This window comes from Haemaphysalis longicornis, unplaced genomic scaffold (assembly GCF_048455015.1).
Source record: "Haemaphysalis longicornis isolate Haplotype H1 unplaced genomic scaffold, Haemaphysalis longicornis Haplotype H1 scaffold_8, whole genome shotgun sequence".
Classification (NCBI taxonomy): Eukaryota; Metazoa; Arthropoda; class Arachnida; order Ixodida; family Ixodidae; genus Haemaphysalis; species Haemaphysalis longicornis.
Window position 1 is genome coordinate 8,050,341 of NW_027526445.1, and position 15,320 is coordinate 8,065,660.

Below are 15,320 nucleotides of genomic sequence, written 5' to 3' on the forward strand. Positions count from 1 at the left end.
ATTTTTTTACCCCACCACGTAAGGCCACGGAGTTTAAACAATGGGAACAAATGCTGCACCGCAAGGACAGGCGCCTCACGCAAAAATCCAAGGTATGTGAGAGACATTTCGAAGAGCAAGACATTGTAAAGTATTTCAAGCATGTTGTGAAGGGCCAGGAGGTTTCAATTCCCCGAGGTAACTGGAAGTTAGTGCCAGGAGCGTTGCCGCGTCTCTTTCGTGGCTTGCCGGAACACATATCAAAGCCAAGAACGACGACATGCACGCGAAAATCACCGAAAAAGCGGAACGAAATTGGCTTGGAAGCATCGGCGGAAAGTGCGTCTTGTTCGAGTGGCTCGTGTGGAGAGGCCTCTTTGTCCTTAGGCAATGCGCTCGGAGCAGAGGGCCTCACGCCACCACCTAGCACCTCAGCAACGAACTCCTCCGGTGTTTGTCTGAACGAACTGGTGACAGTGCCGTTACCTAGTAGGGACTGGAAGATTGAACTCATCGTCGATGAATGTTCTGGGCAAACTTGCGGTGTTTTTTTCGACAGGCGACTTGTGGCAGGGGAGCTTAAAGTTAGCAAGACCGTTATTGTGAAAAATGATGGTAGCTGTGTTGTGAACTGTCACAACAAGATGCACAAGCAACTGCATAAGACTGTAGACAGCACTGCTAGCGTCGAGCACCTGATCAATGAGACAGATAGCTTGAAAATCTGTTCAGGCATTCCGGTAGCTCACACTGGTGTGGCAGGAAAATTAGAAAATGTCCATCACAAGCAGTGTTCTGTCCTCACAACCCGGCCTGTGTGTGCTCGGTGCCTACGCTTTCAAAGGCAAATGCGAGCAAGAAAGCCAATGAAGGCAGCGGTGAACAAAAGCAAAAAAATGCGAAACTAGACCAAAAAAGTTTTCCGAGCTGCAGCTGCAAGGGAGAAGGGGAAGCAAGAAATCACACTGCTCAAACAGGAGCTCGCGAAGGCTTCTTACCAAGGAATAGAAGAAGCTTTAAGTAGCCTTCCTCACTTGCAACGCCTGGCATTCCTGACAGCACTGAAGTCACTCAAAGCAAAAGCTCCGTGTGGCATGGGGAATAATTCTGAGTGGATTTTGAACTGCTTGATGCTGAGAATTTCAAGTCCACGGGCATACAAGCTGATTAGCGAGATGAAAATGTTGCTCCTTCCTTCTCTTAGCCGCTTGACACAAATTTTGAAAGGCTTGTCGTGCAAGTACGGCTTCAACCCCATTTGTCTGGAAGCTATACAGAAGCAGTTCCATGGAAAAGCACATGAACAAAGGTTGGGGTCTTTGATCTTAGACGAGATCAAGTTGCGCCAGGCATATGACTTCAACAAATGCAGCTACAAGATGGATGGATTTGTTGATTATGGAGGCGTCACGAATGAAGGAACCAACCAGCTAGCCGACCATGCACTAGTATTGATGTTTGTTCCTCTGTTTGAATCCTGGGTCCAGCCAATTGCAGCGTTCGCAACAAAAGGTGCTGCTCCTGGCAAAATTTTGGCGGAACTAGTCCTGGAAGCAGTGGTGCGCCTTCACAAGCATAATGCTACAGTCATTTCCGTTGTGAGTGATGGTGCGGGAAACAACCGGTCCATGTGGCAACAGCTAGGTGTTAGTGGCAGCATGGCAGCACCATGCCATAAGATTGCCCACCCGTGTCTCCCTGATGGGAAGTTTGTGCATTTCATTTGTGATGTACCACATGCCATCAAATGTGTGCGAAATCATCTGCTCAAGCACAAGTATGGCCAGGTGGGTGGCAGAACAATAATTTTCTTTTGTGTCGTCTTTTATCTTCGCATATATTAAAATCAGTTATTTTTGCATTTCCAGGCTGGAGAGAACCGCATTGATTTCTCCCACTATCAGCTGCTTTACGAAACTGAAAAGAAGAAACATCTAAAAGTTGCCCACAAGCTAACTGAAGCTCATGTGCAGCCGAAAAACTTCCAAAAAATGAACGTGAGACTTGCAGTTCAGGTGAGCACTAGTCAGTGATGACAAGCTTTGTAATGCTCTGACGGTGTTACTGTAATGGACAACTTCCTCGAAGCATAAAAAAATTACTTTTATACTGCAGCTTTTTAGCCGGAGTACAGCCATTGGCCTCCGTGTCTACAGAGAAGAGGGCACTGATGGCTTTCAGGACACAGCTGAAACAGAGGCATTCACACGAATGATAAATGATGTATTCGATGCCTTGAATGCTAAGCTCCCTAAGGAAGGCATCAGAGCCAACTCGCCGAAAATCCAGGTGAGCAACACGTTGAAACCGTGGTTTATTCACCTTTTCTTCAGGTTAAACTGTTTGTGCGGTATTATTTTCCTTGAGTTGATTAATTTTAATGATGTAGCATTCTGTATTTCTCTCATTTTTTCGCAGGTCATCAAGGACTTCCTTGTGATGCTTGACACCACGGAATTTAACCACAATACGAAGAACACGCTCTTGTTCGCGTCGCGTCAAACCATGGAATCTCTGCGCGTGACGTTGCTTTCTATCATCGACATAATTAATGAACTACACAAGGCCGGTGTTCCATATGTTCTCACAGCAAAGCTGAACCAAGATCCACTGGAGGTAATGTGCCCTGGGCCTTTCTACCATATGGAGTCGACTCAAATATTCGATGCCAAAAAATGTGCTAAAATGCTTTCTTTCACAAAGTGTGTGAATTTAGCGTCTTGCACTAAATACCATGGCGTCGGCAGGATTTTTCCTGCCATTGCATCGCAGAGTAAGGGGGAGAGGGTGGGAAGAGGGGAAGTGCTGGTGTGCCTTCGGGTCAGGGAAAGGTGCCCCTCTTTTGCAATATACACGGGCCAATTCCCTTGTTTATACTGGGCATACGGAAATGTGCTTGATGCGAAGTTTTTTTGTGTGTGCAGATTCTCTTAGGAGTCGTCTAATGGCGTTTTTCTTTTGCAGAGATTTTTTGGAATTGTCCGGTCATTCCAGGGTGACGACGACCACCCCACTCTTATTCAATTCAGCCAGATTTATCGCCTGCTGTCCCTTTTTACACCTGTGAAAAACACCGTAAAGGGGAACTGCTCTGGACCGGCTGAGGGCGTCCTCGTTTCAATTCATGAGAGTCTTGCTGAAAAGGCGAAAGCGGCAGCTGAGCTAAAACTCGCCGTTGAAGCAAAGCTGGATAAGAAGCTTCTGAGGATGGTTTGTACCGAGGACGTTTGCTGTGACGAACGGGATCATGGGTACCAAAAAGCTGGAGCACATGAGATGGTAGTATACTACCTAGCCGGTTATGTGCACAAGAAAATCACGAAAACAATAACGCGCGAAGAATGCTGTGCATTGCTCACAGTTTCTTCCGATCACTTCAACTCCGAGGAAACACAGCTCAACCAGAGGCGCCTGACTGAGTTGAGGTCATTCAAGCAAGGATGCCTTCGAGAAGCCTCATTTCGGCTGTACGCATTAATTAAGGAAGTAGAAGAGGTTGTGCACGATACGCTTGAAACGTCGGCAGTGTTCGGGGATATTTTCTGGATGGTATTAGACAGGCTTCATGCGACTGCACTGCCGGCAATTGGTTGTAATGAGCACCATGAATTCCTCACCGCAAAGATAATCAAATGCTATTGTTTGATGCGCATGCACTTCTTCTCTCGAAAGAAGAACCGTGCACTGCTTGTCACGGAAAAAGTTCAAAATGCGAGAAAAAAAGCTAAGCTGCTTTGAGCTGCCTTTCTTGCTCAGGGAACGATGCAATACTATTCTGGATGTGCAAGAAAATATATGTTCCTTCTGTATTTGCTCTTTTTACTTTCTCAGTATTATTATTCTCACCATGTTACCTTCAAATAAGATTCACGGGAATGGGAAAGGAAAAAACACCGAAATCGGATTGACGAGTCTGTTGGTAAACGGCGCATGACTATGTGGCATCAGAAACGAGCACTGTGCTTTTAAAAAGTTTTACTGTATCTACGTTTTCTTTGAAAGTTTTTTTTTACAGTTATGCTCGCGCGAGGCCGCCTATGCACACATAAGAATGTACTGGCGACGGTAGCTATAGATGTAGCCCAGACACGTAATTCCACCAGATGAAAACGGGCGCAGCAACTATGAAATGCATGTATATGAAGAAACTGCTGCTTTGGCACAAACTGTTCCGCTAGCAAAGCGAAACACTTTGAAATGCGAGCTGTAACACGGTCGTGCCGCACCGCGTTTCCTCCGGTGTAGCAGACGACGCGCGGAGTGCGAAGCAAAGCATGCCTACACCGCCCCTAGCGGCCGCGACACGGTATGCGGCCGCGCCGGATAGTGGGCGCCTAGGGGAAGCTGTGAAACTCATCATCATCATCACCAGCCTATCTACGCCCACTGCAGGTCAAAGGCCTCTCCCATTATTCTCCAATTGCCTCGGTCCTGTGCCAACTGTGAGCAATTTATCCCCGCAAACTTCTTTATCTCATCTGCCCATCTAACTTTCTGCCGCCCCCTGCAACGCTTGCCTTCTCTAGGGATCCACTCTGTTACCCTTAATGACCAGCGGTTATCTTGCCTTCGCATTACATGCCCTGCCCACGTCCAATTCTTCTCCTTAATTGCTACTAATGGGACCTTAACATGCGTTTGTTCCCTGACCCACTCCGCATTCTTATTGTTCCTTAATGTTACACCTATCATTTTCCGCTGAGTCGTTCTCAATTTAAGTTGTACCCTCTTAGTGAGCCTCCAAGTTTCTGCCCCGTAGGTGAGTACCGATAAGATGCAGCTGTCATACACTTTCTTCTTCAGTGACAATGGTAGGCTGCTATTCATTATCTGAGAATGTCTGCCATATGCACCCCACCCAATTCTGATCCTTCTAATTATCTCTGCCTCATGGTTTGGATCTGGAGTCACAACTTGGCCTAAGTAGATATATTCGCTTACCACTTCCACTGCCTCGCCACCTATGTCAAACCGCTGTGCTGTCCCGAGGTTACTGATCATTACTTTAGTTTTCTGCATATTAATTTTCAGTCCCACGGTTCTACTCTGTTCGCACTGGCATGCTTTGCAATTCGTACCCCGAGTTACTTAGCAAGGCAACGTCATCAGCAAATCTGAGGTTACTGAGGTATTCTCCATTAACCCTTACTCCCACCTGTTCCCAATCCAACGTTCTGAATACTTCTTGTAAACATGCTGTGAATAGCATTGGAGAGATTGTGTCTCCTTGTCTGACACCCTTTCTTATAGGTATTTTACTGCTCTCCCTATGGAGGATGATCGTAGCTGTAGACCCATTGTAGATACCCTCTAGTATTCTTACATAATGCTCATCTACCCCCTGGTTCCGTAATGCCTGAATGACTGCTAGGGTTTCGACCGAGTCAAATGCTTTCTCATAATCTATGAAGGCTATATATAGGGGTTCAGTAAACTCAGCGCACTTCTCTATCACCTGATTGATCGTGTGAATATGGTCCATTGTTGAATACCCTTTACGGAACCCTGCTTGTTCTTTAGGTTGACTGAAATCTAAGGTTGCAGAAATTCGGTTAGCGATTACCTTGGTAAATACCTTGTAGACGACTGACAGTAAGCTGATCGGCCTGTAATTTTTCAAGTCCTTCATGTCGCCTTTCTTATGAATTAGGATGATGTTCGCGTTCTTCCAAGATTCCGGTACCATTGCGGTCATTAGGCATTGCGTATACAGGTTTGCCAGTTTTTCAAGGACAATTTCTCCGCCATCCTTCAAGAGGTCTGCTGTTATCTGATCCTCACCAGGTGCTTTGCCCCTTTCATTTCTTTCAAAGCCTTCCTTACTTCTTCGGTCGTTACTGGTGGGATGTCTATCTCCTGTGAACTACTGTCTCGTTCGGCATTATCCTGTATGTCCTGGCTACTGTACAGATCCCTATAGAACTCCTCGGCCACTGTGACTATTTTATCCCTATTTGTGATGACATTGCCTTGCTTATCCTTAAGTGCATACATCTGATTTTTCCCCACGCCAAGACGTCTCTTCACTGCTTTCAGGCTACCTCCGTTCTTTACAGCGTATTCGATCCTCTCCATATTATACTTCCGTATGTCAGCTGTCTTACGCTTATTGATTAGCTTGGAGAGCTCCGCTAGTTCTATTCTGTCAGCTGCGGTGGACATTCTCATGGTTTGCCGTTTCCTGATTAGATCTTTCGTCTCCTGTGAAAGTTTACCAGTATCCTGTCTAGACATAGTGCCCCCAACTTCTACTGCACACTCCGTAATAATGCGTGTAAGGTTGTCGCTGGCTTCCTGCGTCGTAAACTCGGCTTCCTCGTTAAGAGCGGAATATCGGTTCTGCAGCGCGATCCTGAATTCTTCTACTTTACGTCTTACTGTTAGCTCATTTATCGGCTTCTTTCGTACTAGCTTGTTGCGGTCCTAGCTTGTTGCGGTCCCTCCTCAAATCTAGCCTAATTCGGGATCTTACCATACGGTGGTCACTACACCTTACCCTTCCGAGCACTTCCACATCCTGCACGACGCCACGGTTATCGCATAATATGAAGTCTATTTCATTTTTGTGCTCCCCATTCGGGCTCCTCCAGGTCCACTTCCGACTCTCCCGTTTACAGAAGAAGGTATTCATTAGGCGTAGGTTATCCCGTTCTGCAAACTCAACTAGTAGGTCCACCCTGCTATTTCTACAGCCCAGACCATAGTTCCCAACTGCCTTGTCTCCAGCCTGATTCTTGCCTACTTTAGCATTGAAGTCCCCCATAACTACGGTATACTGTGTTTTTACTTTAGCCATTGCAGACGCAGCGATGGCGTAGAGGTAGAACACCCTTCTCGCGTGCAGAAGGACCGTGGTTCGAATCCCGGTGCCGAACAATTCCCACCGGATTAAAAAAAAAAAAAAATCCGCGTATTGATGGAATTGCACAAAGGGACTTGGGGTGCGGCCTGACCCCGGCGACCATTGCCGGTAATGCACTCCCTCAACAGAGCAGGATTGGCCACCCTGGTGTAGTAATGGCCACAACCTCCCATGAATACGCCAGCTGTGAAACTGAATTGTTCTAAAAACGTTGGCCACGACGGCATCCCTAGCTTCATTGTTAAAGGAGCCATGAAGAGAAAATGCAAGTTGGTTTTATTCGAAAGATTTCGTGTTTTATAGTGCCCCCAGCGCTTGTCCGGATACAAACGGTGCTTTATTCACTGAGAAATTAAATATTTTAGGTTAAAATTTTGATTTTCCCGCTCAATCGTGCGTTTTCGTGGTCCCAAGTGACATCACGGGAACCGACCGCTCTGCAGCCTAAAGTACCTTCATTCACGCATCCGCCGTACAGGGTAGAGACATGTAACGCTGGCGCCGCCATGTTCGGTTGCTCGCTCGCCGCCGAAGCAAGTCATTGTGTCAAAACCGCGCTAAAATTATCGCCGCAACGCGGTTTACTGAAGGTAGGTAGGTAGGTAGGTATAACTTTATTTGACAAGAGTAGCTGCCTCGAGGCGGCCGCCGATGGGGGTGGTCCCTTCTTCTCAGGGCCCAAACCAGGCCAACACCTCCCGTCCACGGGCCACTATGGCCTTGTGGATGTTGATGGAGGGGCTGGACCTGAGGATCTCCCATCGCTCTTTTGAGGTTGGGGCGGAGGGGGTTGGTATAACGGGTAGTGGTGATTTTATCGAGGTGCATTCAGCAATTAAATGACACAGCGTTCCTTTTGCTTGCTGGCAGAAAGGGCATGTGTCCTTGTACTGCTCTGGGTACATACGGTGCATTAGGGTTGGGTGTGCTAGTGAGCCTCCTTGGATTCGTCTTAGAATTGATTGATCTTCCCTAGTTAGCGACCGGTGCGGCTCCGGAAGTGTCTGTCTATTCTCCCGGTACATGGAAATTATCTCTTTGTAACCGGTTGCGGGTGTCGGCACGTCTGGGTCTTCCCTCTCGTGTGCCCGGCGTGCCATCACTCGGGCGTGGTAGTCAGCGACTGCGTTGCCGACTAACGAGGAGTGTGAGGGGGCCCATATGAGCTCGACCGCGTTCCCTGGTGGCTTCCTGCTTCTTAAGATTCTAGCTGCTAAGGAGGAGATCACTCCCCTTCTATAGTTACTGTACGCTTTCTTGCTATCGGTGACCACTGTCCTCACTCGTTCGTTCCCTGAAACAGTGCTCGCTCGACAAATGCGGTCACGTAAGACACCGTTGCTTGCGTCAATCGGCCAGTGTCGTCTGAGACAACCCCAAGCCCCGTAGTGCTGTGCAGCTAAACCAAAGCATGCTGTGCGCAGTACGAACAGCAGAACGCATCAGTACTTCTATGTTTACATGTGCTTTCGTAACTTCCACTGTTTGTCCCATCATTCTTATTGCTTTGTAAAGAATGTGCCCTAAATTTAAGCGCAAATCGCTCGTTCGTCTAGTTTGTAAGCTCTACCTAATTTGCGTCTGCTTCAGCCAGCCTCCGCCAATCGCGGAGCTTAGCCCATGTGACATCACAGGTTCTCTTGCGGGAAATGAGCTGGTGGGTCGCATGACCATTCCCGTTTTTCCTAATTATGTAGCTTATTTGAGCGAAGTTTACGTTAAAAGTGGTGTCAGTATGATTCTAACGAGACAATCTTTTGAATGAACCAAATTTGTGTTTTCTCTTCATGGCTCCTTTAAGGGCTGTGGACCAATACTTACGCCCATATTGAGACACATCTTCAACCTCTGTATACAATCTGGAGTCTTTCCAACCACTTGGAAACACTCAATTGTTGCACCCATATTTAAGTCTGGCGACCCTTCCCTTGTGGTCAATTATCGACCTGTGTCACTGATTTTCTCTTTGTCCAAAGTTCTGGAGCTTATTTTGAACAGCCGCCTTTATTCTTACTTCTCCCAGAAGCTGTGTACACAACAACATGGCTTTATTCCTCATCGTTCACCTGTGACAAATCTGAGTGCTTTTCTTAGCAAAGTGGTCCCTGCAGTACATTCAAGACACCAAATTGATGTAATCTACTTTGATTTGTCAAAGGCATTCGACACTGTGTCACACTCCTTGCTGTTGCAGAAACTGGATCACTATGGAATATGTAAGATGTACTTGATGCTTTTTGAAAGCTACTTGTCTAACCGTACAAATGTTGTACGAGTTGCGGGCTGTTTCTCTGGTGAATTTCGCTCAACTTCTGGAGTGCCTCAGGGAAGCAACCTGGGCCCCTTGTTGTTCTTGATTTTTATCAATGACTTGGCTGAGCGCATGCAACACTCTGAAATGCTCCTCTTTGCTGATGACATTAAGATCTTTTGGCCTATAGACAGGGCTGGTGAGTGCTCTCTTCTACAAGATGACATTAACACCGTGTCAGCATGGTGTTCAGCAAACACGCTTCGTATCAACCCATCAAAGACAAATGTGATATCATACCATCGTCGACAGGTGCCGATTCAATTTTTGTATAAGCTGCATGGGGGTTCCATTACTCGAGCGTCAACAGTGCGGGACTTGGGTGTGCACATTGACTCATCACTAAGTTTTAAACACCACATTGAAAAAACAGCCAGCAATACAATGAAATCCCTTGGACTCGTAACACGTGTCACGAAAGAGTTCACTGATCCTACCTGCTATTTGTCTCTGTTTCGGGCTATTGTACGTTCCCGGCTAGAGTACTGCTCGGTTGTATGGAACTCTGTTCCTCAATACTTGTCACTGTCTCTGGAACGAGCCCAGATGAGATTTGTTCAAATCTATTATGATCGTTACCTTTTCAGGAAAATATATTACACGTATGATCGAATACTCGACCACACTGGATTAAGCAGACTGAGTGACAGAAGAACACTCCTCGATATGTGCTTTCTTCACAAGCTTCTTCATGGAGCTGTTGACTCTGCCGATTTGCTAACTTCCAACAATTTTCATGTCTCCACATGATGCCATTCCTCGCCGCTATTTTATCCTACCGTCAATCATAAAAGTCCTGTCCAGAGAATGCAGCTCCTTTACAACTCACTTGAAGCGCCTGATCTGAGCATCTTTGATCGTTACAGCACTTTTGTGCAAGCTGTTAAAAATGCATCTAAAGCCCGAGTGTGTACTTTTGTGTTGTAAAATCGTGTGAGTCAGCCATGTAATGTTTGTTCCATTTATTTTCATTTCTCATGCTCTTTTTTCGCTGTGGTACACATCTTCTACTACAGTGATGCTACAGGCTTAGGCCATTTTGGAGCAGGCAAAAATGCGTTTCGGAGCAGCAAAACCAGCTTTCGGAGCAGGTGTTGATAGAAGCAATTTTAAGACACGTATTGCATTCATGATAGATAATCGCTAAAACCACGCCCTTCAATGATCATAATAAAATATAATAACCTAGAACACGGATATTTTGTCCCCCTTTTCATCAGTCTCCTGAAGAATGTCTGCACTGAACTTTGAGCAGCGGCCTGCACAAAAGAAATCTCATTTTTACACAATAGAAGATTTACTATGAACAAACAAAAAATTGCTCGTCACAACGAACATGCTATGTAAAATCGAGCACTATTTGAAGGCTATCGTGGGAGCACTGACCAATAACATCAGTAGAGCCACGGCTTTGACTGCATAATGCAACATCATGCTCCCCCCCGTGTTGCACATGCATCACTATTAGCGGCGCCAGCGCTGTCACCTAAAACGACAAGCTACCAATAGCAGCGCTATTGTTTACAAAGGCAGCGAGCAGCCATTTGTGGTAACCAACATGCAGCCCCAGGCTGAATCTTGCCCCTTCATGACAGGTTTGCCGCAAGCAACCAAAACACCTCCATTAATGACAAGGTAGCCCATTAGTCCCCGTGCGCGCATTTCACCTTCAATTTCCACGTACGTGAATTCTATGCCTCTATGAACTCTACGTAAAACCTAAGATGGGCGTCGTCGTATGCGTGCCGTACTCGTTAAGCTCGGAAACAACGTCAGGAATTGTGAAATTGCCATACTCGCTCGCCGGCGCACGGCCCAAACTAGGTCACCGTTTCCTGCCTTTGCATACTATTTTCTCCCACCTGCACTTTGTAAGTTCTCATGTGTTTACAGTAAAATCTCGATGATATGAATCTCGCGGCACCGCGAAAAATATCCGTATCATCCCAAATTCGTACGAACACAGACCAAAAAATTAAGCACTAAAACAAGTTTTCGATTATTTCTTTTCTTACTTTCGCGTGACGAAATCCGTGACGTTTGTCTGCTTTTTTTTAACCTCCATGTCGCCGAGCGGTCCTTTCTGGACTTTCATCTCACTCGCGGTGTGTTTTTGCACGCGATTCGTGCGCGTCGGCGTTGTGCGCGCGATATTTTCACGCCCGCGTCGGCGATTCGGCGCCCGCAGTCAAAAAATTACGCGCGACGCGCGTGGCAGTGGGAGGAGCCTGACGACTTGCGCCAATGGAGGCGTGCGCCTCATGGCGGCAGTTACGAAGCGCTCCTCGAGACAGCCGGCCGGCTCCGCCGGAGATGTTTAGGCTTAGCACCCCGACAGATATATTTCATGGGCACTTTCACTAGCGGCACGGATGATGTTTATAGCACCGTTTTCGCTCACATTATTAGCTCATTTACCGCACAAGGAACTTCGTGTGTGCTTTGAGCGGCATTTTAAAGAGCGGTTAGAAGCGGTCTCTTGAGCGTTCCGCACCACTTCGCGACCGAAACCGCCGCCGGCCACACCCTGCGCAGCGTGCGGGTGGTTTCGTGGCGGCATCAGCATGCCTGTGGAGTGCGCGGCGCGTTTTTGCGAGCAGAAAACAGCTTGGCCGTTCCTGAAGAAAGACCGACAAAGAGGGCAGAGAGCCCGTACGTCACCGTAGCTTGCTCGCTCGGCAGTAGGGCGCCTCGCCGACTCGTTATTATCATCCGCCGGGCACCGTAGGTCCGTTCGTTAGAGCCGAAATTTTTCCCATTTCAAACAGTGCTATTTTGCCGGGACTTATCAGAAATTCGTATCATCCCGAAATTCGTATTATTCAGATTCCACTGTAACTTCAACTCCTGAGTCCTCATCTCTTGCCTACTTTTCTTCCAGCACAACTCCCCAGGCACCCAGTAGACGCATACGCTGTGGGGGCGCGTTGGCGAGCGAGTACGGCAATTTCACGACGCCTGACGTTGTTGCCGAGCTTCTCGAGTACGGCACGTATATCGCGGCCCGAAGACCGCGAGGCTGGCGGCCGTGACGGCGGCAACCAGTCTCGCGAGCCCAATAAGTGCGAACCGCACTGCACGGAATTAACAGTCTCGGGTAGGGGGGGGAGATTTCACAACGCCGACGAGGCGCCAGCCGGAAAACGTATCATCGCCGTTATCGCAACAAGGGCCAGTTTGCCTTGGCTTGGCTCGGATTGCGTCCTGAAAACAGGTGCACCGCGATGTCGCTTTCAATGGGGAACCTCAAGTAGTCAGTTTCGTTTCTGAAAGTCGGCGTACACCCTTGGGCGCAGTTTGGCGCAATTGGCGCAGCGGTAGCATCACTGGAGTGTGCTCTTTTGCGTTGTAGAATCATGTGTGAGTCAGCCATATAATGTTTGTTCCATTGATGTTATTTTTATTATACTGTTTTTTTCCCCATTGTACACATCACCCGTTCCTATCCTTTCCTTTGTTTCTTCTGTGCACCACGCTGAAGGCATCATGCTGTTTGGGTGCACTTATCTAAATAAATAAATAAATAAACAAAATAAATAAATAAATAACATAATCAAGAAATCTCTTCAGACATAGGGCGCATCACGACTTCGACGCATCAAAATTATCCGCGATGCGGTACATACAAGACTGTGTGCCCAAGTATGCGAGGCTGATAAGGCAGGTCTTCTCTGCAGAGATCTGCACGCGGCCACCTCAAGGAGCGGGGAAATAGTCAGACGCTTCGAACTTGCTCGCGAGTTCATGAAACGTCTCGAGCGAAAGCCGGAACAACCTCTTACATTCAAAGTCATAGTAGGAGCTAACAACTCTTTCGTAGTACATAGGAATGCGGTTACGGTCGAGGCGTATCAAATGCGCTGCAGCGGCATACAGCACCTCGTCGACTTCCTCGTCTACCGAATCTGAATCGAGAAGCTACATGACGGCGTCCAACGGAAGGTCGTCCATGACGGAAAATCCACACGTGTGAGTCAAGGGCCAGTTTAAAATGACACAACGTGGACTTGTCGTGCGAGTTCACCACGGAGCACACAGGCAGGCTGGCAGCACAGCGTCCCACACCTAGTCCTAGCAGACGACAAGGCCTGCACCTCGCTGGATTGTTGCGATGCGGTGGCACCTACTGGTGGCGCTGCAGCATGTTGCACTGCACCGCGGCACCATGAATCCGCACCCGTGCACCGCACCGGAACCACAGAAAATTCTCTGCAACGTTGCCGTGCACCGCGTCTGAATAGAATGGAGCTACAGAAACAGCATCATGAAGCACTGTCTTCCACGTATTGATCGTGGACAGCAGCCTACAACCATTTCTGCGCTTGACACTGTGCACTACCTTGCTTCAGTGTGGGCAGCTGTGAATGCGTCAATGGCCCAGCACTGCTTCGTGAGATGTGGCTTCCATAAGGATGACGAAGGGGAAACTGCAACGGAAGCTGAAGAGCTGGAAGCAGTCTCTTGTGATCTGGAGCTAACTGAAAGCTGTGAATGCGCTGGGTGACATAGGAGTAACTTACGACTAACACATCGCCGTGGATGCTGCTGTTGTGACGTCGGAGTGCCAAAGCATGGCCTAGATCGCTGCAAACTCAGTCGTGAATGAAGCTGCTGATTGCGACGATGACGACAAGCACGGACTAGAATCTGTAGAGTTGGCTGAAGAATTGCCAGATACTTGCTTTGGAGAAGCCGTCGAAGCGAGTGGTGCTTACAAGCGAGCGAAAGGAACGGCAAGCCTCTATTGTTGATTTTTTAAGTTCCCACATTGCAGAAATAAATTGTTTTCGTCAAAGCGGCACTGCTTTCGTTGTTTTTGCATATCACGATGCCCTTGTTTGCGCCGCGAGACGGTAGCCGTTTTCAAGTGCGCGAAGCTCCGGCACGCCAGCACGGAACGCCGCCATTTCGGTACCTTTGAAAAGCGCGCCTCTTCGCCTTGCGTTTCCCGTCTTTCGTTTCGTGATAGAGAGGAGAGCAAGCACAAAAACACAAAAAACGTCAAGGTCGCGGAGCTGCTCCTCGCGGCCGCCGATTGGCTTGCTCAGTCACATGTGCTCTACGAGCCTCTCCATTGGCCGGTTCTGCAAGCGAGAGTGACTGCTGCGTCTGCTTCTCCGGCTTCTCTGCGCGCTGGCTGCTGCTTTTTGTCAACGTGTTTGTAATTCGAGCCACGTCGCCGCTTTATCGTGTTTTGAGTTTTTCGTTTTGTTTTGTGGTTGCCATAATGACTGGGCGCACGTGGGCAACGAAGTTCGTGACGAAGCACCGCTTCGGCAGCCGCAAGCGCAAGCCACCGAACATCCGGAAGACAAGTAGGCCTAGCAGAAATGTGCCCGCGCCGGAGCCTGCAAGTGACACTGGGCCTGTTCGATTTACGGGCGTTCTGGCAGCCCGCGGGCTGCCAGAAGCTTGCTCTCGGGCAGGAAGTTACGTCATGATTACGTTGTTCAAGCGCCTCGGGATACACCGGAAGCCGGGACTGAACCCAGCTGCGACGAGCGCTGCGGAGCAACTTTTTTTTCGGTCGTCTGCTACAGTTTCAGCGGCACAATGTCGGACGACGCAAGAAGCGCGCTCGCTGCTCTCCCCGACGCGTCTACCGAGACATCTCATTTGTTTATTTCTATCAGCGGACGGGAAATATTCTGGCCCGACTGAGCAGTATAGGGGCTAAACAAGCGGGCGTTCCACACTCGTTCGTCGAGGAAGCGGAGGGCTGCCGGACATGATCGGCGCGGTTTATGGGTGCCGCATTTCTAGACCCTCGGAGTCCGAAGGGAGTTAAACCCGTTTTCTTTTGAGTCCGACAGAGCACAACATGGTCCGGCTGGGCCTGTCGTGCTCTGTCGGGGGGGCCCTGTCGGGCCAAGTTGGACGCCGAGGTCGAATTCGCTCGGCGAGCGAATTGTCCGGCTGGAGCCGTCCGGCTGGGCCGTCCGGCTGGAGTTGGCTCCGCCCATCGGCCTTCGGCAACATGGCGGCGGCGAGCTGCGGGGACGGTGTACGTCGCACAACTTGATTGTGATATCAAAAACTACAACGACTTGCAGAAGTTACGACAGACCACCCCGGTCCTGAGTCGGTACTGCGATACGCGTTTATCGTTCGTCTATTTCAAACGTTCGCGCTTTGTGTGGAGCCGAAGCAGAAAAGGCACCAGTACCA

The 15,320-nt window shown here is 48.6% G+C and overlaps 1 protein-coding gene across 1 annotated transcript; it reads left to right on the plus strand.

Moving 5' to 3' along the window:
• The first annotated feature begins 1,970 nt into the window (after positions 1–1,970).
• On the plus strand, positions 1,971–2,924 carry LOC144149751 (uncharacterized). The gene is made up of 4 exons (XM_077681405.1): positions 1,971–1,994; positions 2,095–2,268; positions 2,398–2,595; positions 2,904–2,924. The coding sequence occupies exons 1-4, from the start codon at positions 1,971–1,973 to the stop codon at positions 2,922–2,924; spliced, it is 417 nt and encodes a 138-aa protein (XP_077537531.1).
• The last annotated feature ends 12,396 nt before the right edge of the window (positions 2,925–15,320 follow it).